General features: G+C 37.6%; 1 protein-coding gene across 2 annotated transcripts in view; it reads right to left on the bottom strand.

Moving 5' to 3' along the window:
- The window catches only part of CCDC141 (coiled-coil domain containing 141), a 276321-nt gene that overhangs the window by 36159 nt on the left and 212872 nt on the right, over positions 1-27290 (bottom strand). For both annotated transcript variants that reach the window (XM_027865848.1, XM_027865847.1), the window contains exons 21-23: positions 26303-26486; positions 24267-24379; positions 342-1204 (exon numbers count right to left, since the gene is read on the bottom strand). In XM_027865848.1, coding sequence (XP_027721649.1) covers positions 342-1204; positions 24267-24379; positions 26303-26486 — 1160 coding nt within the window. The remainder of the gene's footprint in view (positions 1-341; positions 1205-24266; positions 24380-26302; positions 26487-27290) is intronic.

Below are 27290 nucleotides of genomic sequence, written 5' to 3'. Positions count from 1 at the left end.
AGATTATGGGAGAGAATTAGTCAAAACATAACATTTAGAAGAATGGGATATTATGCAGAAAAAAATAAGAAAAAAGGAAAAAAAGCTGCCTTTTGATGCTTCTTGAATTATTATTTTATATGGTGAGATTTCCCTGCCCCTCTCTCTCAATAAACTCATTATCAGTACTGTTATTTGAAAGAGCATGTTTGGGATCTGGTGTGAGTTTATACCATGCAGAACTGTGCAGGTGAGGGATAATCATCAAATCATTCTAAATCTTTGTTAGTGCCCACAGAACTACTGTTTTCAGTGACTTATAATTCATTTTGATTCACTGTTTTTCATTATAAGCTACCCACCAGGTCAATGTAGGCTCTGGAAATCCTGTTACTTCAACTTCCAAAGTCACTGGAGAACCTTCCATGACTGTGACATTAGACAGGAGCCTGGAGAAGTTAGGTGCCTGACCAGCTAGGCTGACCTGGCTGTTCTTTCCTGATGTACTCTTAATCTCTTCTTGTGTGACCTGGGAGCTTCTGCTGGTGTCTGACTGAAACAGGAGACCTGGGAATGCATCAGCGTTAGCATGCAGCCTATCTTCGGTTTTAGTAAAGTTATTATTATCATGCAATTGTTCTTGGGTTTCAAGCATGCTTTTGTGAACTTCGTGGCACTGTTGCAAACCTGTTTCATGCACTTTACTCATCATGCTCTCTGGAGGTTTAGCATGGATTTTTCTGATGGTGGTGCTTGTTTCCAGGAATTCCAGGGGAGTTAAAGGGGCATCAGCCTTGAACTTGGGGCAGTGTCCTGGGGAGAGAGGTATAGGCCTCTCATCTGGACATGAAGCTTCTTCCCTCCAGCAATTGGAAATAAAAGCATCAGGTACTGAAGGACCAGGTTTGGAGGTTCCCCTTGGATCACTGGCATTGATCTTCATCTGTAGATTGTAGGAACTGACGTGCAGGCTCTGAGGATTCTGCATGGGCAGCTCCTCAAACTCCACTTCAGATTGCAAGAGGTTTGATTCAGGGCTCCCAGGAAGTGGAGGCAGGGAGATATCATCTGGAGAGGCACAATCAGATTCATCCCCTGAGGGTCCTTCTTCAGAGAGGAGCAGAGCCTGTGGGGAGTCCTCTTTGGCAGAAGATGATCCTTCCTGGACAAACTGGTCCTCCTCTGCTCTTCTGTGAACCAAGATAGCTGCCACTGGCTCTTGTTCCTGGGGAAAGAAGAGACAAATAAAAACAAAGATTTTTCATGAACCTTTTCTCCCAGATGCAAACCAGCTAGAATAAAACTCAATTGCCAGAGAAAGAGCAGCTTGAGAAAGATAAAAGCTTGAAGAAATGTTAAAGTCTCATTAGGAAAAGGCTTCATAATAAGTGATTTCTTAGACTGTTTAAATCCTCCCTCCATGGCTAAGGAAACACTAATTTGATCCAAAGTGGATCAGGGTCTTTTCAAGTGAAAGTATTCCATTAAATGGAAGATAGGAAAGAAAGATACTTAGGCTGGGGGTCAGTGGACTTGAGGGCAGTTTAGGTGGTACAGTGGATGGGTGGATGGGGGAGGCTGGAGTCAAGAAGATTCATCTCCTGGAGTTCAAATCTGGCCTCCAATACTTACTAGCTATATGACCCTGGGCAAGTCACTTAACCCTGTTTGCCTCAGTTTCCTCATCTGTAAAATAGACTGGAGAAAGAAATAGCAAACCACTCAAGTCTCTTTGCCAAGAAAACCACAAATGGGGTCATGAAGAGTTGGACATGACTGAAACTAACTGAACAAGTGTCCAACTCTTTGTGAATCCATTTTTAGTCATGTTGTGAAAGAAAAAACAGACCAAAAGAAAAAAAAAACCCGCAAACACAGAAAGTGAAAAATAGTATATTTTGAGATGCACTCAAACTCCTTCAGTTCTTTCTCTTGTGAAAATTGATTTTCAGAGGTTCCCCCCCAGCCAGTCTCCTGCTGTAAAGTTTTTTGCAAGGACATTATTGATAATGAGATTGCATTGAGTCTTATCCTGGTCAAACTCCAACCCAGGTCTGAATAGATTTAATCTGCTCAGGCTTCGATGGAGACAGATTCTTATGCCTAGAAAGCCCAAGACTGGGAGTGGTCTGGTATGGTGGTGGGGTGGTGGTCTGATATTTCCTGTGTCTGGAGTTAGAATGATGGCAGTATGATATCAGCTCCTGTTGAAAAGGTATTGTACCAGGATTAACTGACCTAAATCATGTACTCAAGGACCCTTATTTTAATATATCTCACCTCCCAGTATGTTGACCAATCAGAGTTGATTGTCACCCCTTGGGAACACCTACTCTTGTACCCCCAAATCCCAAATCGAGCCAGTTCTGGACTGGCCCCTTTCAGGGGGCTCAGTTCTAGACTGTAACTCCCATGCAATGCACATCATCAGCTTGTGAGAGAAATTAAAACATGGACACACAACCTAAATTGTTTGTCTTTCTTAGAACAAACTGTTTTGGAGTTAATGCTACAGATATGGATAGCATTTTTCATCATGAGTCCTTTGGAATTGTCTTGGATCATTGTATGGCTAAGAATAGCTAAGTCATTTATAGTTGATCATTGTAAAATATTGCTGTTACTGTGTATAATGTTCTCCTGGTTCTGCTCATTTCACTTTGTATCAGTTCATGTTAAGTCTTTTCAGGTTTTTCTGAAATCCACATGCTCATCATTTCTTATAGCACAATAGCATTCCATTACATTCATATCCCACAACTTGTTCAGTCATTCCCCAAGTAATGGGCATCCTCTCAATTTCCAATTCTTTGCCACCACAAAAAGAACTTCCATAAACAATTTTTTTGTACAAAAAGGTCCTTTTCCATTTAAAAAAATCTCTTTGGGATACAGACCTAGTAGGGGTATTGCTGGATCAAAGGCTATGCACAGTTGATTTGATAGCCCTTTGGGCATAGTTCCAAACTGTTCTCCAGAATGGTTGGATCAGTTTACAACTCCACCAACAGTGCATTAGTCTCATACCCTTTTTTAGCCTTCCTTTGCATACTACATTATCAGGTATTTGCTTTTGTTTTACCATTTGTCTCTTAAGTGTAAGAATGTGTTACATCATCAATTGGATTCTAAATTTCCTCTGAGGAAGGGACCTTGCCTTCTAAATTTTGGCAGTCCCAGGGCATCTACTTAAAGGTTCAACATGTACTTCAAACACACTTTTTAAATAAATGAATGTTCAGTGTGAGAACTGAGTTTAAAATAGAACAATGTCCTTTTGTCTTATACCATGGGAATTTTTTTCTTCCTTAAAAAAAAGATGGGAATAGAATATATAAACCCAAGTACAAAGGAAGAGAAAATAGTTTCCTTCCACTCCCTGATTGAGTTTGAATTCTGGGCCTCAAAGTCACAACTCAGATACGGTCTCCTTATTTTATGCTACTGATAAAATAAACAGCCTGTGTAGGGAAGGTCCCTACATAGGGATGGGACCAACTTGGGCACTCTCCTGCTGGCTACTCACAGATATGAGTGGAGAGACAGTGGGCAAGGTTCTACTTTCTTTTTGTAGAACCCGAAACAATTTAAATGAGAGGCATAGCTAGAAGCACTGTGGGTCTGGTGGTATCGATTTTTTTTCTTTATCAGGGACTTTAAGAAGCATATGGAAGCTCTATCAATGATTAGTACAGCTTCCAAAAGCTGGGAGCCATTCTTTTCATCTAAGAATAAACCTGAAGTCCATGGATGCTCTCCTAGACATAAAAGGGAAAGTCAACCTTGTGTGGCCCAAGGGGAAAAGGCCTAGAAAATGACCATTTCTGAACCAGAACTTTTTGGAAGAGTTCCTGAGCACTGCCCCTCTAAAGTCTCAAGTTTGACAGTTTAGAGATCTGGTCTCCACAAAGAAAAGAGGTGTTTTCTGAGAGCACCTCTCTTGGTGAAATGAGATCACACATGTGACCTTCACATCTGGAAGATGCAGTAGCAAAGAAAAGGAACTGCAATATGGGAAAACAAGCAATCTAGACTTTGCATTCTGCTCTTATGAGTTATGCAGGGTGTGGGTGCTATGAGAAGAAGGGAGGTTGCCTGTTTAACATGCCCGTGGACATTTCCTTTTGAGCGGAGTCCAAGGCCTAAGAATAGTACATGAGGTGGATGTTTATATGGGGCTGTGTGGGATTAAAGAGGGCCTCAGTGGAATGCCAGGGTGTTGCCTATCTAAGAGTTTCAAATTCTGCTCCTTTCTCAGGAGGGGTCTGAGTACCATGAGTGTGGAGTGCTTTGGAACTCTGTAGAAAAAGTAGAAACCATTGGAGAAGGAACGGAATTTCATGAATTGTATATGGGCTATTGTTAGTCTCTTATGTACTTTCTATAGTGCTTATGTTCTCTCCTGAGTTTTTTGCATATCTGCGTTTTTTTTTTTTTTCTGTGTTGTGCAATAAAGGTTGCTCTGTATTGAATATATGTCTCGTAACCTTGAGGACCTGGAAGGAAACTTTTAATCACATCTCTGGAGACTGAAAAGTCTCCTGTGCTCAAAGAGTGTTCCAGCATCAATTCCGGGTTGGGGATAGACAATCAGAGAGATATAATTGATTTTTGGGTCATCTCCCGTGATGGACCTAGCCTGCATAAGCTGGGGGACTTGGATTATTAGATACGTGTTAAATATACAGAATTTGGTTCCATCTAAAACAGACAAATCCATCACTACTTTTAGAACTCCCCTCTTATAATTGGTTATTTGAATGTTCTAATATTAGGAAGGTAGATTTGCAATATGATTTCATAAATTTTCCCCTTACCCTCTTCACCATAGGTTTTGTTGTTGCTGCTGAGTCATTTCAGTTGTGTCTGACTCCTCGTGACTCCATTTGAGTCACTCCATTCCATTCTTGGCAAAGACACTGGAGTGGTTTGCCATTTCCTTCTCCAGCTCATTTTACAGATGAGGAACTGAGGCAAACAGGGCTAAGTGACTTGCTAGGTATCACACAACTAGTGTCTGAGGCCAGATTTGAGCTCAGGAAGATGCATCTTTCCTACGCCAGGCCCAGCACTCTGTCTACTGTGCCACCTAGCCGCCCTCCATAAATTTTAATTCACTGTAAAACCTCCACCATTTTTGAAATAGTAAAAATTTGTATTGTTAATAGTCACTCTTTGGAGGTATTTATTAAAGTTATATAAAGTTACTCTTAGAGTCTCCCCTTTGAGATCACCTCCAGTTTATCCCGTATATATTATTTGTACATAGTTGTTTGCATGTTTTCCACATTAGGTTATGAACTCATTGAAATATCAGGGACTAGTTTTTACCATTTGGAGTTGTTAACTTGTTTGGTTGGGTTTTTTGCCTTTCTCCGTATCCCCAGAATTCAACAGAGTGCCTAGCACATGCTGTTCAGTTGTTTTAGTTGTGTCCTACTCTTCACTATCCCATTTGGGGTTTTCTTGGCAAAGATACTAGAGTGGCTTGTCATTTCCTTCTCTAGGTCATTTTACAGATGAGGAAACTGAGGCAAACAGGGTTAAATTATTTGACCAGGGCTGAGGCTGGATTTGAACTCTGGTTTTCCTGATTCCAGACCCAAGACTCTATCTACTGCACCACCTAGCTGTCCCTGCCTAGCACATACTAGTTATACATATACTTGATGACTACTGTTAAGCAAAGAATTACTGTTTTAAGTGATTTCATGCATTCACTGTTCTTCCTTAAAACTTACCTATCCAACCTACTACATCAACAGAGGCTCTTGAAACACCATTATGGAGGCAGTGGAAGGAATCTTCAGATATCAGACTGCAGTCTGTGGCAGGCCTACCTCATTCTCATCTTACTAAACAACTGAGCCCTGTTTTGCTTCTGTTTACTCCCAGTCCCTGAACATCTAGATACATGTGGCTCTTAAAGGACCTTTGTGAACACACATCATAGAATACTTCATCACTTTGTTCAGTGTTTACCATAAAGAATTCTGGGAGAAAATACACTTTCTCAAGAATCCACTTAACTATCACTTTTAAATATGACCAGAGTTTCTTCATGAGGTACTGAAGCAGGAAGAGACATATTTTAGAAATGACAAGTCTGATTTCTAAACAGATTCACTGCCTTGAGTGCTCAGAATAAAATCATTATTCTGAAGGCAGTACCTAATAATGAAATACTCAGCCACAACCACTGCTCAAAATATCCTCCAAAGCTAATTCAAAGATACCTTAAAGGAATGAAAGAACCTCACTAGAAGACACACCCAGAGTCGAGGAGTAGTTGGACAGATGATGATTCAGCTATGTCTGAGTACTGAACAGAAAGGTTTAAAAGAAAACTTTTGCATAAGTGAATGAATGCTGTCCTAAGTTCTAATGAATTTAGAGCTCTAACATCTACTTTGTTCACATTGGCCTCACCATCAATGATTACAATATGATGAAAGAAGATTATTTCTTTTGTAAGTCAGAAATACAAATCTATGTCCACATGTACAACGTTAATGCAAAAGATAGATATTCAGTTGTTTCATTGTGTCCAACCCTTTGTGACTCCATTTGGGATTTTCTAGTGAAAGATACTGGAGTGGTTTGCCATTTCCTTCTCCAGTTATTTTTACAAATGAGGAAAATGAGGCAAAAAGGGTGAAGTGACTTGCCCAGGGTCACACAGTTAGTGTCTGAGACCAGATTTGAACTCAGGAAGATGAGTCCTCCTGACTGTGGCCCAGGACTCTATCTTCTGTTCCATTTCGCTGCCTTTAATTCAAATAATTCAGGCCAAAAAGATGACTTTTGAAAAGTTTTAAGGTTGCATTACACATTGTAGCTGCTCATAACGATCTGACTCAGTGTATCCTAGATTTTTGAGTCTATGGACCCCAATAAATAGGACATAGAAATATGTACCCTGATCTTATCATTTGCTCAACCATATCCCTCACTGTCAAGTTGAAGGCTTCAGTCATATTTTTAGCATGGATATATTCTTGTATATTACATACATAAAATCTGAATTGGAGAGAACTCAGACCTTGAGCCCAGTTTCCCATCTAATGTAGGAATCTGTTCTACTATATTCCTGAGAGAATCTCATCTTGTCACTATTTACGTATACCCAGTTCACTACTTTGCAAGGAATATAATTAATAATTGATAATTTAGCACTTTACACACATTATTTTATCTGACTCCCACAATAACAATAGATTAGGTACTATAGGCATTATTGTTCCCATTTACAAAGGAAGAAACTGAATAGGAACTGGGAAAAATGCTTCTCAGGTTTTCCTGACTCCAGACCAGCACTCTACCTTTATAGTATCCAGCCCCTCACTCTAGTGTCTCTTCTACAAGTCAGTCTCTCAAATTCTATTTTCAATGTTAAATATTTGCAAGTTCCTTCTCTGCTTTTCTTACATTTCTAGATGTTGTGCCTTCCTGAATCCCTTCCATAGGATGCATCGATGTTTGCCCTTAAAATGTGACACCCAGAAGTGAATGCAATATTCCAGATGTTGTTTGACAAAGGCAGAGGACTACTACCTTCCTTACTCTGAATGCTTTACTTCTAAAAATCAGAGCCATTGTTTGTGGTGCGCAACTAGGATATTGTCGCACAGCACCAGCGTCCTGACGGGCACACCTCTCACTTGTCTGATGTCAAGCAAATGGAATCAAAAGTTTCTGTTTCCATTATGTGTTTCTGACCAGGAAAGACCATCTATATCACACTATTGGGCCTGGAGATCTATGTCACATAACATACCCGATTTAGGGCAAGAACAGTACTAACTGCAGTATGTGCCTCTCTTGGGTTCTCTGAATTTGCCTCAGGAAACTTTTTGTCTTTATTATGACTTTGTTAATAATACAATCTAATACTGTAGTTTATATTGATATAGAGGTCAACTTAAGTCTATCTTTCTCTTTTAACATGAATTCCAAACAGATCTTGTCTTCTGTAGATGAATCTCTTTATAGAGATATGTCTTTATACATGTGCTTTGGTTGGTGGGTTTTTTTTTAACCTAAGAATTTACATTTATCCTGGAACAGCATCTAGCACATAACAAGCACTTAATAAATACTTGTTCACTTTCTCCAACCTTATTTCTTTTAACTTTTATCTTATTAATTTTATTTTGATTAGTCCATCCTTGAAAACTTTCAAAAATTCTAATTGTATCAGTCACCGTGTTTGTAACCCTTTCCAGTTTCATGTCATCTGTATATTTGATAAATATGCTGCTTATGTATGTTGATTTTTCAACACACATAAGGGGCAGAGCCAAAATGGTAGAATAAGACAGGGATCCACTTGAGCTCTCCCTGAAACTTCTCCAAATACCTGTAAAAAATGACTCTAAACAAATTCTACAGCAGCAGAACCCACAAAAAAGACAGAGTGAAACAAATTTCCAGCCCAAGACAACCTGGAAAGTTGACAGGAAAGGTCTGTGCACCAAGCTAGGAGAGGATCTCAGTCCAACACAACCCACGCCAGCACAGACTGGGCCTCAACTAACCCAGAGCAGGCCTCAGGGGACTGAATCACAGGCAGCGGTGGCAGCTTCCAGACTTCTCAACCCACAAATGCCAAAAACAACTTAGAAGATCAGTAGGAAAGGTCTGTTGGACCTGGGTGAGAGAGGAGCACAGTCCAGCCCTGGCCCCAGCATAGTCCCAGAGTGATGGTGGCAGCAAAACTCCCAGGAATATTATAGCCAAATTCCAAAGTTCCAAGGTCAAGGAGAAAATATTGCAAGTAGCTAGAAATAAACAATTTAAATATTGTGGAAACACAATTAGGATAACACAAGAGTTAGCAGCTTCTACATTAAGGCATCTGAGGGCTTGGAATATGATATTCTGGAGGTCAAAGGAGCTAGGATTAAAACCAAGAATCACCTACCCAGCAAAACTGAGTGTAATCAATGAGGGGGGATATTGACATTCAGTGACATAGAGGAATTTAATGCATTCTTGAGAAAAAATGAGAGCTAAATAGAAAAATTGACTTTCAAATACAACACTGAAGAGAAGCATGAAAAGGTAAACAGGAAAGATAAATTTTAAGAGACCTATTAAAGTTGAACTGTTTACCTTCCTACATGGAAAAATGATGTTTGTAACTCATGAGACCTTTCTCATTACTAGGGTAGTTGGAGGAAATAATATATATATAGACAAAAGGCACATGGTGAGTTGAGTATGAAGGGATAATATCTAAAAAACAAAATTAAGGGGTGAGAGGGGAATGTACCAGGAGAAGGAGAAAGGGAGAGGTAGAATGGGGTAATTATTTCACATAAAAGAGGCAAGAAAAAACTTTTACAGTGGAGGGGAAGAGGAGGGAAGTGAGAGAGAATGAGTGAACTCTCATCAGATTTGGCTTAAGGAGGGAATAACACACTCAATTGGGTATGGAAATCTGTCTTACCTCCCTACCATAGTGGGGAATCAGATAAGAGAGGAGGTGGTGATGGAAGGGAGGGCAGATTGGGGGAGGGGGTAATCAGAAGTGAACACTTTTGAGGAAGGTCAGAGTCAAAGGAGAGAATAGAATAAAGGGGAGATGGGAGAGGATGGAGGGAAATATAGTTAGCCTTTCACAACACGACTATTATGGAAGTGTTCTGCATGACTACTCATGTATAACCTATATTGAGTTGCTTGCTTTCTCAAAGATGGTGGGTGGGGAGGGAGGAAGGGAGAGAATTTGGAACTCAAAGTTTTTAAAACGAATGTTAAAAATTGTTTTTACATGCAATTGAGAAATAAGATGCACAGGCAATGAGGTATAGAAATCCATCTTACCCTACAGGAAAATAGAAGGGGAAGGGGATCAGAGAAGGGGGGGTGATAGAAGGGAGGACAGATTAGGGGAAGGGTAATCAGAATGCATGCCATTTTGGGGTGGGGAAGGGAGAGATGGGGAGAAATTGGAACTCAAAATCTTGTGGAAGTAAATGTTAAAAACTAAAAATAAATAAATAAATAAATTTTTAAAGTGCAATCTAGACAGGGCCCTATAACAAGCAACTCTTAGTGTACCATTGTTCAATCAGGTACGAATCCACTTAACTGTATGATTCTCCAACTCAGATTTATTTATCTTGTCCAGAAGGACATTGTACAAGATATTATCAAACGATCTTCTAAAACCAAGATGCAAAATGTCTATGTCACTAGTCTAGTAACTATCAAATTAAAATAAATCAAGATAATTCATTATAAGTGTCCTTTGTGAACTAAGGTAGCTCCTCTCTAGTTTTCTTCACCATCTTTTCTTGAGATTCACAAATCATCTATTAAATACTCTGTCAGAGAAATTTTTAGGGATTGATGGAACAGTTGCCAGTCTGAAGCTTCCAGGACTTACCATTTCCTTGTTTAAAAAAAAGTCAGGATAAAAATTTCCCATCTATAATTTTCTTATGACTTTTCCTTGAAGGCTATGATTTCTCACAGACTATTGACAATGGTCCCAAGATCACATTGAGGGGCACCTGGAATATTATTCATATGGATTAAGAAACTTGCCCTTATTTAAAATGTTTAGACATCTTCTTTCTTTCTCATAAATTATCTTCAGCCATAATTCCCACTTAACTGATTTTGTTCTCATTCCTTTCTAATTTGAAAAATATTTTCCTTTGTGGAGAAGATGAAAGCCAGGGAGTTGAATAGTTCAGCCTTCTTCCCATAATCTTTTTAAAATAACAGAAGCTATAGATAACATAGGATGATAGGTTTAGAATTCCAACCCCTTCGTTTTACAGATGAGGAAACTAAGGCCAGTAAAGTTAAATAATTTGTCCAGGGCCAAAGAGCTAGTAAATTATCTGTGGCAGGATTCGAATCCTGATCTTACTGACTCCAAGTCCAATGCCCTATCCATATACCTGCATTCTCATGATTACACATTCATGTGAGTACAATGTATCATATCTACCAGACATTTACATTTTATTTGTCTTTAATTGTTGTGTGAAAAGTATAGATTCCTTTAAAGTAGGAATTCTTAATCTTTACTGTATCCCTTTGGTAGTCTGGTGAAGCCAATTGATCCCTTCTCAGAATAATGTTTTTAAACATAAAAATAAAATGCATGGGATTACAAAGGAAATAAGTTATATTGAAATAATTATAAAAATACTTTTTAAATTCACAGACCCAGGTTAAGAACTTCTGTTTTAAAGAAATGGCATGCATCATATCAGGCAGATGGTAAGAAACATTTCTTGGGAAGGAGGAGCTGAGTCCAAATCCAGCCACAGACACTTGCTAGCTGTGTGACCCTGGGCAAGTCACTTAACCATGTTTGCCTCAGTTTCCTTATCTATAGAATGAACTGGAAAAGGAAGTGGCAAACCATTCCAGTATCTTTGCCAAGAAAACCCCAAATGGGGTCATGAAGAATCAGATATAACTAACTGACTAAACAATAACAACAACAACAAAGGTGTATCTCTAGTCCCTAAATCATATTCCATTAACTTCTAAGATGAATCCTAAAGAGAAACAGCATGGTAAAGTTGAAAGAAAATAGGATCTGGTGCTGGAGGACCTGAGTTCAAAGCCCTTTTTATCTACTTGTTCCTGGTGTGAACTTGGGCAAGCTACTTTGTGTCTATGCCTTGATTTCTCCAACAGGAAAATGAGGGAGTTGGACTGCACAGCTTCTAAGGTCTCTTCAAGCTACCATCTATGATATCTATCATCTAATCCAGCTATCATTTATGATCCTATGGAACCATATCTCATTCCTTTAGTATAATGGGTTTTATGAGTTTGGAATTAAATAATAACAAAAGACTCATCAGTAAGTTGGCCACAGAGCGAAGAAGATATTGGCCAAAGCAATTCTCCAAGACCAGCAGCTCAGTAGTAGTGGGCCTACAATCTGGCTCAGCGAAGGGAGTGCCTATTCTGAGGAAATCACAAATCCTTAAAATCTTGAGAGCTCATGTTTGAATAGTGCTTTGTAAAGCACTTTTTTTTTTTTTTTTTACAAATTACTCTTTGTAATCTAACATGTGGTAAGCCTAATCGGATGTGGGAAAGTTTAAAATGAGATCTGAGAATAGCTGGGCTGGAACATGTGCCAGAGGGAGCAGCCTAGAGCTGTTGTTCTTTGTCCTTCATTTTCAAAGAGGACCAATGACATCACAAGGTGATATCTTGGACTTAAATGAGGCAGCCTCACCCTCTCTTCCAGAATCATCAAAATCCAGTGGCAAGACAAGGGTTAAGATAACTGGTGATGGCCTGGGATGTAGTGGATAACCTTGGCATTTTTGATGTCTGATCAAAGTGTAGGGTTAAATGTAACTAGAAAGGTAGGGTGGAGGCATATTGTTTAGAGACTTAAGGATGAGGCTAAGGAATTTTTTTTATGGACGTTATCGGCAAAAAGGAACCTGTGAAAGTTTTAGTATTATGGGAATAATATAGATCTGAACCAATGCATTAGGAAGATTAATTTGACAGATGTTTGAAGGATTAGAGAAGCAAGAGACTAGATGATTGAATGTGTGGGGTAAGGGTAAAGGCACAATGAAAGATGACTTGTGGTTGTTTTTTCATAGTGTCTCTCAAAGCCATTTCTTTCTTTTCATTCTTACTATCATCTGTCTAGTTCAGGCTTTGATTTTCCCCATAGCACTATCACAATAGTCTTCTAACTAGTCCTGCCATGAGTTTCTTCCTCAATCCATCCTGCATATCACTGCTAGGTTAATTTTCTCAAAACGCTGCTTTCCATATTTACTTCGCTGCCCAAAAACTTTAAATGGCTCTCCACTGTTTACAGGATAAGGTATATACAATCAGAATTTTCATAGAGTTTTATAGGAGGAAATCTCACTTTACCCTTTAGAAACAAATAAATTATCTAACTTCCACCAGATAAATTCAATAACTGATATAATTTATTCCAAATGATTAACTTTGCATTCATCAAACAAGAAATGAAGCTGTTTTTCCATGTTGTTTAAATATTGTACATTAATAGGATTACCTGTTTCCTATCTATTTCTCACAGAAATTCAGAATTTCAGAGCTGAAAGGAACTTCAGAGGCCATTTAGTTTAGCCCACACTTAGAAAAGAATTCCTTCTCCAACATATATACCCAACAAGTGACTAAACAGCTTTTACTGTTTGTCTGAATACCTCCAAAGAGGAGAACCCACTTGCTCCAGAAACAGTCATTCTACTTTGACATAACTTTTATCATAAGAAGTTTTTTTTCCCCTTACAATAGCCTGAAATTTCTCTCTTTGTGATTTCTGTCCATTGCTCCTAGTTCTGCCTTCTAGGGCCAACATTAACAAGCCTAATCCTTCAACAAGACAACCCTTTAAGTAGTTGAAAAGAATTATCATGTCCCTTCTAAGTCTTTTCAGGCTTAACACTCCCAGTTCCTTTAAATCATCCTCACATGGCATGAACTCAAGGCCCTTCATCATGACAATTGTTCTTCTCTGGTTACTTTCTAGTGCACCAACATCTCTTCTAAAATATGGTGCTCTCACTTGACATAATACTCCAGATGTGAGTTCACATGGGCAGAGTGTAGTAGGACTATTATGTGGAGATGATTCCTCCCTTAATAACAGCCTATGATCACATTAGCTTTCTTGGTTCCCACAAACACTTCAGTTTTGTTAAAATCCTCAGATCTTTTTCAAAGGAATTGGTGTCTAGCTATATGTACCATACCTTGTTCTTATGCTTATGAAATTAAGTTTTTGAAACCTAACATTAAGACTTTACATTTATTTATATATATTTGATTTCCTCTTATTTAGTAAGAAAAAGAGCTTTACCTTAGGTGACAAATAGTATAAGGAAATGAACAAATGCTTCTCAAGGGAAAACACCCAGACTGTGTATAGCCATATAAAAAAAAAAGCTCCAAATCATCACTAATTATAGAAATGCAAATTAAAGCAATTCTGATGTTCTACCTTACTTCCATAAGATTGGTAAAGATGACCCAGCAAGGAAACGCTAACTGCTGAAAGGGCTGTGAGAAATTGGCACATTGATACTATTGGTGAATCTGTGAATGATTACAATTATTCTGGAAAGTAATTTAGAATTATATACAGAAAATTACTAAACGCTGCATTCCCTTTGACCCAGTTGTACCACTGCTAGACCTATAGCCAAAGGAGATCAAAGAAAGAGGACAAGCAAAGCCTTTTATGTAAAAAAAAATTAGTTATAGAAGCTCTTTTTTTGTGGTGGCAAAAATACTGGAAACTGAAGGAATACCTATCAAATGAGGAATGGCTAAATAAGTTGTGATATGGGAATGTGATATGGTACTATTGTGCTGTAAGAAATGAGGAACTAGATGATTTCAAAAAGACCTGGAAAGACTTACATGAACTTATAAACTATGAAGTAATAAGAACCAGAAGAACAATTTACACTATTATGTCAATATTATACAGATATGCAATTTTGAGAATTTTTACAGAAGTAGAACCAGGAGAACAATCTATATAGTAATAAATATAACAGTATAAAAACAAACAATTTTGGAAGCTATAAGAACTAAGATCAATACAATGACAATTCATGATTTCAAAAGACTGTTGATAAAACATACTATTCATTATACAGAGGTGATGGATTTAGGGTGCAGGATGAGACATAACTTTTTGTGTATGTGTACAGCCATTGAGGGAATTTGTTTTGCTTGACCATGCATATTTATTACAATCAATTTGTTTTTCTTGTCATTTTTTTTCAGGGTGGGCAGCAGAGAAAATGTATTTCTGCTAACTTTCTTTAAATAGAGGGAGTATGCAACAGATGTGAAATATTTTATATACTTTTAGATTAGGTCACTATATTATTAGTTTTACTTAACAGTTTTACTTTGTTATAAAAGACCTCTTACTCAGTGAGAGTAATCTATAAAAGTTTGTAACATAAAACCAAAATATAGTAAAACAACTTTTAAAAAAATTTATCCAATTCAAAAAGATCTTGTTCAAGCAAGAAAATCTTTATGAACCTGTCATCTGGTACTAATAAATCTTGCTACCAATTCTACTTTGAGTCATTTAACATTTGATAAATACTTTATCTATGTTTTCCTCCAAATCACTGATAAATATTAGCACACAGCCAAGCATAGAATTCCTTCCAAATTAAAATCAAATGATTTTAATAACTAATTTTAGGGTCTATCATTCCATCAGTTCTGAATCTATCTAATTGTACTATCTTTTGCTCCACACATATCTACACCTTTCTCAAGAATAGCCCAAGAAACTTTTAAAAAACACTTTGCTAAAATCTAAGCAAATACTATCTACAGCATTTCTCTGATTTACTATCTAGGAACCACATCAAAAAAGGATCTAAGATTAGTCTGGCATGACTTGTTGTTGATGGAGCCATGTTGGACTTTAGGATCACCATTTTCTTTTCTAAATGTTTGCTAACCATCTCATGAATACAGAGTTCTAGAATTTTGTCAAAGATCAAAGTCAGTTTCATCAGCTTATATTTTCCAGAATTTATTTTCTTACCTCCTCCATTTAAAAAAAAAATTGGGGCATTTGGCTGTTTTTAAATTCCTCCTGAGATTCTTTGTTTCTCCATAATCTTTCAAAGATCATTGACAGTGGAGCAACACCTACCTGTTCTTTCAGAACTCAAAAATGTTAGTGCATCCAGTCCTTGGAGAGTTGCTGGTGTGATCTCTTTACTTGATGATCAACTCCTCATTAGCTGCATTTCACAGAGTTGTTGAAAGAATTATTAGCATGTTTGTCAATGTAAATGCTAATGGGAGTTGATTTCATGCAAGTAGTCCACAAAAAGTTCAAATTAACATACACATAAGATATACAATTTAATACATTATGTATAACACAGAATGGAGGTGCTCCATTTGGTGGAGAATAAAGCAGGACATACAGCTGTGCCTAATGGTCTTTTCATATCTGAACAGGTTCTTCATGAAGCATTTCATAAAGATATTTCATTCAAATTGGTTCATTTATTCTCCTGTATTGGAGGAAGGATTTACTGACAAAATGATTCTTTATAGTCATGTAGACAGATAGGCTATTTAGCTGTGGGGGCTATTACGAGACTCCCTATCTAATCGGTTAACTGATCAGGGGATTACATAATAGCTCTGTAGGCAGGACCAAATAAGTGGAAAGCCACCCATGTGGTATGACTTAATTAAGTCATACCACAGGTATGACCCTATCTCTCCCACACAACAGCCAGTTAAAGTCACTTCTTGATACTCAGGGCAAAAATGTGTATGTGTCACTTGGGAAAGTAGTATTTTTATACAGCTTTATTTCTGAGATCAGCCAATATCCATCAATTAGGCAGAAGGTTTCTAATGAAATATGACTCAAGAAAGGCAAGTTTGAATGAGAAGTCGGAAGAGAAAGGAATGAAGCACTGGACATTGTCAGAGGAAGAAAGGTTAGGATGAAATACATGGGGGATCAAGGGCATTCAGAGAGTAATTTGGGGTCACTAGGCCCCTTGGCAGTAAACAAGGAAAATGGAAGGGGGGGAATAAGTATATTTATATAGCACCTACTAAGTGCCAGGCATTGGGCTAAGCACTTTATAAACATTATCTCATTTGATCCTCACAACAATCTTAGAAGGTAAATTCTATTATTATCCCCATTTTGTAGTTGAGGAAATTAAAGTAAACAGAGGTTAAGCGACTTGCCCACTGTCACATAATGTTTGAGGTTAGATTTTGAACTTAAGTCTTCCTGACGCCACTCCCAGCACTCTATCCACCTAACTGCCTCCAAGGAAGGTTAAAGAGAGATACTGAAAGTGAGGAGGACACAGATTTCACAGATTTGCCCATGATACACCTGTTGTTCCAAGAATCTCTCTCTTAATCATGAGGTCACCTCTAGTATGTTCAAGGTGAAGAGAGGAAATTCAAGGTTATCGTTGTAAACATGATAAAATAGAAAGGGAAAAATATCTTGTATTTTTTAAAGGACGCTATGTTGGCAAACCACTTGTTTCATTTAGAGACAGCAACTTGGGTGCTATAAGGCAAAAGAAAAGAAAAGAAAAGAAAAAAAAGAAAAGAAAAGAAAAGGAAAAGAAAAGAAAAGAAAAAGAAAAGAAAGAAAAGAAAAGAAAAGAAAAGAAAAGTAAAGTAAAGTAAAGAGAAGAAAAGAAATGTAAGGCATGTTTGAGAGTCAGGAGACTTGGATTCCTAACTCACTTCTGCCAGTAAGTAGTATGGAAGAATACTGAGCTCCCCTCCATTCTCTCTTTAGACTACCTACGCACTACAATATAATATCAGGATAATGCCTTGGTCTGATGATGGAGTTCTAATCTGAATGAGGAATGCTTGTCAGTCTTTCTTTAGCTATACATTCTTCAACAATGTCCTTCACTGAAATATCATTTTAACCAAAGGCCTACTCACTTTCTGAGAGAAAATTGGATGAAAAATTTAAAACTCTAAGTTCATAGAAAATGGGTGAGGGTGGTAACTACAGTGTGGAAATGCCTTAATTTAATGAAGGCCATGCCCTACCTTCTGTATATACCTAGTATGTACATAGTTGTTTGTGTGTCATATTAGATATGAACTCTTTAAGGACATGGATTGTTTTTGCCTTTCTTTGATTCCCCAGAACTTAACACAGGACCTGGCATGTCATAGGCTCTTAAAAAATGCTTGTTGACTTGACTTGACTTAATTGAATTAAATCCTTTAGGAAAATCATTCTCCAGAATTCTGGGAAATTTTCAACAACTGTAGTTAGGTTTGAAGAAGGAAAAATGTTCAGTGAATTTTCACCTGAACTCTGAACTCTATTGGATCATTACGGAACTTGTCTTTGTTCTTTAACCCTATAAATTGTAACTTGAAAATGTCTTGGGCAGAGAAACTTTCAAAGGCCTAGGGAACCTCTCCTCTTTGGATTCCTCTCTCTGGAGAGAGATGTTTAAAATAAGGAAATTAAAAAATAGTGTCTCTGTTAGGCTTATATCAAAAATGCAGGGTTTTGATTTAGGCAAGTGAGACCCTTCCAGTAGTATAGTTTTCTAATTTGTATATACTTGCCTTAGAATAATGAATGACATTAAATATTTTAAGTAAATAATAATTTCATTAAGTAATGAATAAGGTTAAATATCTTATCTTTAGCTTCAAAACTTAACCGGGGACAATAATTTTAATTATATTTTATTTGTTTTTTATATTTATCTATTTATTTAATATTATTTATTATAATTAAATATAATTGAAGAGAATTTTAATTTCTAGCAGCAAGATTACCATTTCATTTACTGTATTACTAAATTTTACTGCCTACATACATTGGTAGGGAGATTGAGAGGAATAGTGTCACCCTGGGGGGAAAGCCACGATAGGAATTCTTGTAATAGCTTTGGGGATTGGCTCCCTGTGACTCAAACATTTTTGCTAAGAAGATCAGTACCCTCTAAATACACCACAGTTGATTACAATGGTTCTTTGATAAGATTTTACCTGATGCTACTTGTATCCCTGACCAAACAATGCTTGGTGGGGAGCTTTGTATCTGAGCTATATTGCAAATAATTGTGACAATAAGAGACGGGAAGACATAATTGAGCTGTTTAAACGTGAAGCTTATTGCTGCCGCCCTTTCATTTTGCTGTCTGTCTGATTTAGTGGCTTGTACCAATCGCATCCGAGCATCTATGTGAAATGGTGTCAAGCAGAATTCCTGACAGCTGTAATTGGGTTCCATCACTTTTATACCGAACGACCGATGGTCTGTCTATCAGTGCCACAGAGCTGCTGTGAAGTACTTGAACTATTGAGCAAAGTTCCTTTGAGATTAGAGGAGAACTTGGCTGTTTTCGCTGAAAGGAAAAGTTCTTCTTTTATGAAAAAATCTAAAGTAAGATGACCATTTAATAATGGTGGAAAGGAATGTCTTTATGTTAATGGATAGTTTATACATTATGAATGATATACATTTACTAACTCAGAGATTAAGAAATAATTTATTTTTATTTCTTAATTATTTTTTCTTATTATTTCTTAATCTCTGGGTTAGTAAACATATATTTCATAAAATGGTCTGGTATGTTAATTAAGAAGGTACCCTAAAATTATCATTTTTGGTTTTTGTTTATTTGTTTTGCCCAGGCTTGTAATTTTATTGGTAAAAGAAACTCCAAGTGAGAAAACTCCCTCTACTAATACAGACTAGCACTTCCCCTACAATGTTTAGCCTTAGAGAATTACCTGGGGATTGAGACGCTAAATGATCCCCCCCATACAGCTTGTATGAGTCACAGGCCGGGCTTGGACCCAGGTCTTCCTGGTTCCAATGCCAGTTCTCTATCCATTATGCCATAGTAATGGTATATTATTTACCATAATTTCACAATAAAATTAGTATTATTTTCTGTTATTTAGATCACATAATAGCAACAGGAGGTATCCTTTCTATTCTCTGTAATATGGCTAGGTGAATATAGACCCGGCATGACGCCATTAGCCTTATAGGCTCATAATCATGCTAGGTAATGTCACCGCATGGGGAGAAAATTACCTGGGAGGACATTCCTAGAAATTCTGTGAATTTTAATAACAGGACAACTTTTTTCCCCAATTGTAAAAGTGACTTCTAATGACGATAAATGGGAATCTTTTAGAGCTTCCGGACCTGGAGAAGCCTGTTGGTAACAAAAGAGAGCTTGAGAAAAAGTGATTGGCCGCTAGAGCGCATGTGGACTTTGCGTTTCACGCTCACTGGAAAGGAAGGCCACCCAAAAGCACAGAGCTGAATATAGCGCGAGTCGTTAAGAATGGGATATAGGCACTGACTCTCTGCTCTAATTTTGAAGTCTTTGCTATTTATAAAAGGTGATAGATTTGCTTTTCGTAAGCTTTTCCGTGTTTTAATCGAACCTTCCTTATAGAATTGGAAGGGATCTCAGAGGCCGTCTGGTCCTGCCTTCTCTTATTACAAATGAGAAATTGAGGCCCTTGGAGGGTAAGTGACTTGCCTAAGGTCATTCAATCATAAGCATCGTAAGCAGGACTTGGACTTCAGTCCTCTGACTCCAAAGTCACTGCTGTTTCCGCTGTGCCAGTGACCTCTTTATGTAAACTGAATGGGTTGTGTGTGGGGGTGGGGAATGCATAGAATAACCGTGCTTTAAGGTTTGCAATTGTTCGGTAGTTTCAGTTGCGTCAGACTCTTTGTGATCCCATTTGGGGTTTTCTTGGCAAAGATACTAGAGTCGTTTGCCATTTCCTTCTCCAGATGATTTTACAGATGAGGAAACTGAGGCAAACAGGGTGAAGTGACTTGCCCAGGGTCTCATAGCTAGTAAGTGTTTGAGGCCAGATTTGAACTCAGATCTTTCTGACTCCAGGCTTGATGCTCTGTCCACTGTGCCATGAAACTGCAAAGCACTTAATAAATATTATTTCATTTTATCCTCACAATTACCCGTGGAGGTAGGTATTATTACTCCTATTTTACAGATGAAGAAACTGAGGCAGATAGAAGTTAGGTGACTTGTCCAGGGTCACACAGCTGGTGTCTGAAGCCAAATTTGAACTCAAGTCTTCTTGACTCCGTATCCAACAGTTTATCCATTACACTACCTAGCTGGCTATATGATAAATGAGAAAAAAAAAAAGAGATTTGTTGACACATTTTTTTTTCTTACTTTTTTACACTGAATTTTCTTCCACAGGAAAAAATTCTTACATTTAGCTGTGTTTTTCCTTTGAGATTTATATTTGTTCACATGTTCACATTCATCTTTATGCTACTTAGCCGCACTTCTCTTACTACATCATTGAATCTATCTTTTCTGCTCTTGTATGGAGGCAAAGTGAATTTTCTGCTACATATGCAAGGAAAATTATCTCAGAGGTAAAACTGGAGGTTAATTTCTGAAGATTATATTGGTCTTCTGGTAACAGGACCCTCTAAGTGAAGAGCAGTATATTATAAAAGAACGTTCATGAATTTTGTTCATCAGGTTTAGTAAGGTTCTCTGACATGTAGGATAAAAACAATAACAACAAAAGATTAGGGAGAGAACACAAGGAGAAAGAGAAAAAAATTAGGGTGGAGAGGCACTGAGGGAGAAAAATAGGTGGAGAGGATTGTGTGAAGAAGCGACCTTGAGCACCTTTACTACCTTTGACTAATATTCCAGCCTCCTCGTTTAACAGTAAGTTTCTGAAGATAAAACCTCTGAGAAGAGGGAAATGGGGTTTAGTAAAAGAAAAGGAGAATGGAAGAAAAGCCCGGGAAAGAGAAGAATAAAATATATTTGTACTGAGACAGTTGCTCAAGTAACAATACACATGTATCTTTTGGCAATGTATAATGAATTTACTTGGGAGAAAAAAAAGACATCAAGCCATTAACGACTCTCTGTTTCCTTCGCTTTTGTCTTGTCTTTATCCATAATTTCCTTGTTGATTCCCTGCTTGAGTCTTGCTGGCTCTATTGGTAAATGAGTTGCAAAACTCAATAAAATCATCCCAAACTGCATTTCTCTTTAAAGCATCTCTCTTTTACGCAAAGTGGTTATTAGAGAAAGCCTAGGCCGAGAAAAGATTATCTTCGTCTTCCACAGTTGAGCAAATACACATTTTTAGATGATCCATATAATTTTTTGGCCTTTTAGCAGTAAAACATATGCTGCACAGGACTGTTGTACACCTGCGTAGCTTACAAAGTTATTCAATTAAATCTAACCTTCAGTAAGTACCTATTATGGGCAGACTGCTATTCTAGGTGATGGGGATACAAAAAATAAAATGGTCTCTGTCCTCATGCAGCTTCTATTCTATTCTATTATACATAAGTAAACAAATTCAAAGCTTATGAAAAACAATAAAAAGCAATTTCAAAAATACAAATATGAAGATTATGAAAAATAATAAAAAGTAATTTCAAGAAGAGTGTTCTAATAACTAAAGGCAGGAATAAAGGGGGGGGGCTGGGAAAGGCCTCATATAGGAGGTAGTATCTAAGCTGTTGTTGTTTGTCCTTCGTTCTCAAAGAGGACCATGACATCAGGAAGGTGCTGCCATGGCAAGTGAATTGGATTTAAGTGACGCAGGGCCGTGCAAAGTCACCAGCCTCATTTTTTTCCTCCAGAGCCTTCTGAGTCCAGTGGCAAGATATTGTTCTGATGGAAGCTAGGGATTCTACAAGGAGGAAGTGAGTTATTCCTCACCTATTCCCCTTTAGTATTCCTGTGAGAGGGAGGCATTTTTAGTAAAGGTTGATAGTTCAAAGACCCATTGGGAGGAAAAAAGTACCTTAGGAGATTTCTTTGAAGAACAGAAACATTGTAAATGAAAACTATTCAGAGGAACTGAAATGTTGGAGGCAGAGTAGGGGTAGAGTAATAAAAGTGTTTAACTGAAGTGGAAAAGAATAGGAAGATGGGTGTCATAAGAGAAATGAGTGGAAAACATTTAAAAAGAGAAAGGAGATATCATTGAGTCCACTGTAGAAGACTGCTGAAGAGGTGGGCTGCCAATGGTGGAGGCACTTTAAAGGGATGACAAAAGCAGTTTAGTAATGGTTTGATGCAGCTCATGAGACTCTGAAACAGTTATAGAATGTGGAGTGGGGCTAAAGTGTGAGGGAAGATAGAAGGCATACTCTAGACGCTATGACCTATGGATATAGAGAGTTTGAATTAAAAAGGATTTTAGAGGTCATTTTGTCCAGTTCTGGCAAGTTGAGGGAAGTAAAGCTACTTGCTTGAAATCAGAGTTGATTAATGGCAAAGCCTAGACCTCCTACATTAATCTCTCCCCTCCTCTGAACTGCTGTAAAGTTTATTTTCTACATATTTCCTTCTGATATTTATTTACATACTAGGTTATATTGTTATTTTAATGTTTCATGTATGGATATCTTGCCTCAATTGTATTGTAAGCTCTTTCCAGGTAATGACTAATGTGTGTAGCACTGTGACAGATGGTACTATGGATAACATGAGAGGTGATGTATAGAATGTTCCGCCTACCTAAATGAGTTTGAAATCTAGTTGAAGTGACACAGAAGACATAAAACAGATGATTAAGTTCTAGAAGTATTTGAAGGTCTTGGAAGGAGGAAGGAAACAAGCATTTATTTAGGGCCCGGCACCATGGTAAGTGCTTCACAAATATTATTTTCATTATGATCTTCACAATAGCCCAGGGTAGGGGAGGACGTAGGTGATATTAGTATTCCCATTTTACAACTGAGGAAACTGAAGCAAATAAAGGTTAAGTGACTTGCCCTGGGTTCTACAGGTAGAAAACATTTGAGGCTGGATTTGAATTCAGATCTACCTGATTTCAAGTCTAGCATTCTATCCATTGGACCACTGCTCTGTATTTTAGAGAAGGAAGAGTCCTCTAGGGATTAGAGAGGATAAGGAAGCTTTCATGTAGAAAATGAGACTTCAACTTCACATTGAAGATAAATAGGAAGTAGAAAAGTGGATGGAAGAAGATGGAGATGGGGAGCTCAATATGAACAAAGACTTGGGAAAAGAAAGAGTATGGCTGATTAGGACTGGAATGTGCTATGGAGTAGTGAGGGAGAAATCTAGATCAGCAGAGTGGAGCCAAATTATAAGATCCTTCAGAAACTTTTCATGAAAGAATGAATTTTTCATTTTCAACCAGTTGCATTAGTTTCGTCTAGATACTGTCAAATATGCTTTCTTTCAATATTGCCTATGATTACTTTTATTCCATTAAGAATGGTAATGTTTGACTTGAAAGTTCCTGAAAATCTAATCGATTATAAATGTAATGAAGATGTGCTTTATCTCTGGGATCTCAACATAAAGAAAATCCATATCCATCATCTAGTAATGGATACATATATATATATATATATATATATATATATATATATATATATATATAACCTAATGACCATTAGCAATTGCTTTAGTTTTCACAGTAAGCATTTATTCTTCTTCAAATTGGCACAGGAAAGATATAATCTGAGTAACCACTACAATTTTACGTAGTCTTCGTTCTCAGTAATATTTTTCCCTTCTGCAATGATGGAAAAGAAACAGAATTAATTATAGGAGACACCCAGATAATGATGTTGGAAAGCTGTGAAACAAATGTGCCCATTCTGTCTCTTGAGAATTTTCATTAACACATCTTGGTACCAGACATTTGATCAACACATTTTTATTAAAAACAACTTGAAAAGACATATTCTGGCAAGAAGAAATTACCTCCAGCTTCTGTTCAAGTTCCGTTAGTGAGCTGCACAATTCAGTAACAGATTCCAGAACCTCTTGGTGTTTTGTTATTATTTTCTCAGCATATTTCTGCCCTTCTTCCAGACCTGGCAAAGGGTGGGAAGGAGGGAAACTATTTAAAGGTAAATCTTTCAGTGAAAAAATCCAAAAAAAAAACCATCCTATCACTAGAATGTTAAGGGATCATAGCCAGCTATCCTGACAAAGTACCTGTGCTATCCAGGATGTTACTATCTTAAGGAAAGACTGAGTGACTTGAAGACACCTAGTTTGACAGGATTTCTTGTTCTCTAACCTCAGTATTCCATCTGTTGTCTCCTTGATTTTGTATGGGCTGTTCTTCACATCTGGAATATTCTCTTTCCTCATTTTAGCCTCTGGAAATACCCCACCTCCTTTCAAGGCTCTTTTTTGTGCCACCTCCCATATGAGACATATTCTAGATCCCTGAGTTCTAGAAATCTTCACCTCACTCTTAACCCTATGTTTTGTTGTTATTCAGTCATGTCTAACCCTGCGTGACCCCATTTGAGCTATAATTTTACTTGTTTCCTAAATGGATATTTTTGCCTTTGAGAATGTGACAAGAGGATGGGGGGAGAAATCTTTGGATACTTAAGTATAACAAATTCTTGGCTCTTTTTGGTCTCCCTCATTTTTATTTTATGGTACTTTTGCTCTTGCTTTATTTTCTATTACTCTGGAGTACCTGGAAAAACCAGAGGTGTAATGTAACAACAAGGAACTGCATGATTGTTGACTGAAGGATGTTGTGAGCCACCATGGTTACCCATTCCTAGATACTTGATCATATTCCAAAGGGAAAATATCCCCTTGGCAGAAACTGTCATCAAATTTAGCATTCTGTGGCCACCTGGTGCTGTACCCACCCAAGATGGATTTGACTGGTCACTGAATACCATCCTTGCTCTCATAGGAATGATACCAGAGAATTCACAGAACATACTCATCAGGTTCTTTATCACCATACTATCCAAGCCCAGCTGACGGACTCTCAGATAGGGGAACTGTTCAATAGGGGCTTTAGGAAGGCAGGATTTCTCAGTTTGACAGGTAGGATATATTTCCTGCTCAAGAGGAAGAAAAAAGAGATTATATATTTGCTAAATGATAAGTAAGGGAATACGGGACAGAGATGGGAACTGGGCCTGAGATTTCATTGGAAGAGGGAATTCTCAGATAAGAAAATTCCACCAAACCTGGTATTATTCACCTTCTCTGCAACTAATAGGGTTAGGGATTGTGATGTTTGAAAAATTTGAGAGACAAAATTTCAGGGTAATTACCAATCATTTTATTAATTATGGGTCTATTGGCAAGACCCCAACAAGAGTTACCTATATCAAGTGAAGTGACTATATCATTTAGTGACTTGCCCAAGGTCACACTGCTGGGGTCTCTCACAGCTGGAATGTGAACCCAGATCTTTCTGGTTTCATGGTCAGTTTTCTACAAACTGATACCATGTTGCCTCTCACACGGAAAAGAGACAAGACGGTCTTTTTCTTCTTTCATCCACAATGAGCTCAAAACATTTCACAGAGATTCAAGAGTGGTTTCCCTTAACCCTCTGTGTATTTAAAGGGTAAAGGGGTATTTTTATTTGTTTATTTATTCCTGGCTTTGTTCTTTAAAATGTCTCAATTTCTTATCTTCCATTATTTTTTACTGTCCAAGGTTATTATTTTATTCTGGTTTTGTTGTTCTAGAGATGAACAATGGAATGGGGTGAAGAGAAGGCAGCAGGGAAGAACAGGTTAGAGAAAGAAGGAGGTTAAAGCTTGCATTTCCTAGCTTCTTTTTGCAGGATTTTCTCTCTCTGATCACCTCCATTTAGTTGTGCTGGATTTGGGACTCATCTCGAGTCTTGGAGCAGGTCAGTATGGTGAGGAGCCCCAAGGGCTTGAAGAATGCAATTTTCCACAGGATTAAGCTCAGTACAGATTTGTTCAACAGCACATCACCAGAGGCGTTCCAAGAGCTCTCACCATATAAGCGTTTAGACAGGGCAGTGATCTCCTCAATCCTCTCTTCTTGCTGAGGCACCGTAGGCATGATAAATTTATTGAACTGCTTGTGAAGAATGTCTATAGCCTCCTTTGTCTTGCACTCCATGGAGTATTTCCCAACTCTAACAACTGTAGCACTGGCTTCTTCACACCAAAATTGACACTAAGTTAATGGGAAAGAGCAAAGAGATTGAAAAAAGAGCCATCTGTGTGAAGTTCATGATGGTAGTCATGGGAGGGTCTATTTTGCATTTCCAAGAATTCCCTTGCTCATTTGGGAATATTTTCTAAATTATAATAAAACAGATGGCAGAAAGTGATCTCATTGTTTTGTATTTGGGCAACAAAGAGACAAGGTATTAGAGAAATATAGGATCTGATCTGGCTGCTTTTCTTCCTTAGATTTTTCTGAATCTTCTCTACAATACCTTGAGAGAGAATTACTTTCTGCCAACAAGAGTAAACTTAACTTACAATTAGTATTTAGCACTTTTAAAAAAAAGTCCCAAATATTGACTCCAAAGTTTAAAAAAAAAAGAACCAACTAAAACCAATCAATATGGTCAATGTTACATGTATACTCTACTGTCAATAAAACATTTTAATGTGTCCAAATAAAACCACTTGTAAGGATAGTATTTAACCCATGAACAGAAGGGAGCTTATTTAGGGAGGAGTACTTTGACCTATCATTCAGCAAAGATACCGGTCATATTTCCAGAGCTTAGAGGAGAATTGAAACTGTTTTATCACTAAAAATAAATAACAATGATGAAAGGAATGTGTCTGACACAGGACAGAAGCCCTCTTGCTGGGTGAGAGATAAGGAAAGCCCAGCCCTGTTAGGAGCTAGGCTTTAAATAAATGTCACATAGCAGTGACAAAATTGTCAACTTGGTTCACATATAGAAGAATGATTAGCCTTAATGCAATGTCTAAGTGATGAATTTAATTGTATTAAAGGCAA

This window comes from Vombatus ursinus, unplaced genomic scaffold (assembly GCF_900497805.2).
Source record: "Vombatus ursinus unplaced genomic scaffold, bare-nosed wombat genome assembly UNPS02014779.1, whole genome shotgun sequence".
Classification (NCBI taxonomy): Eukaryota; Metazoa; Chordata; class Mammalia; order Diprotodontia; family Vombatidae; genus Vombatus; species Vombatus ursinus.
This window is presented reverse-complemented; position numbering and strand designations above follow the sequence as displayed.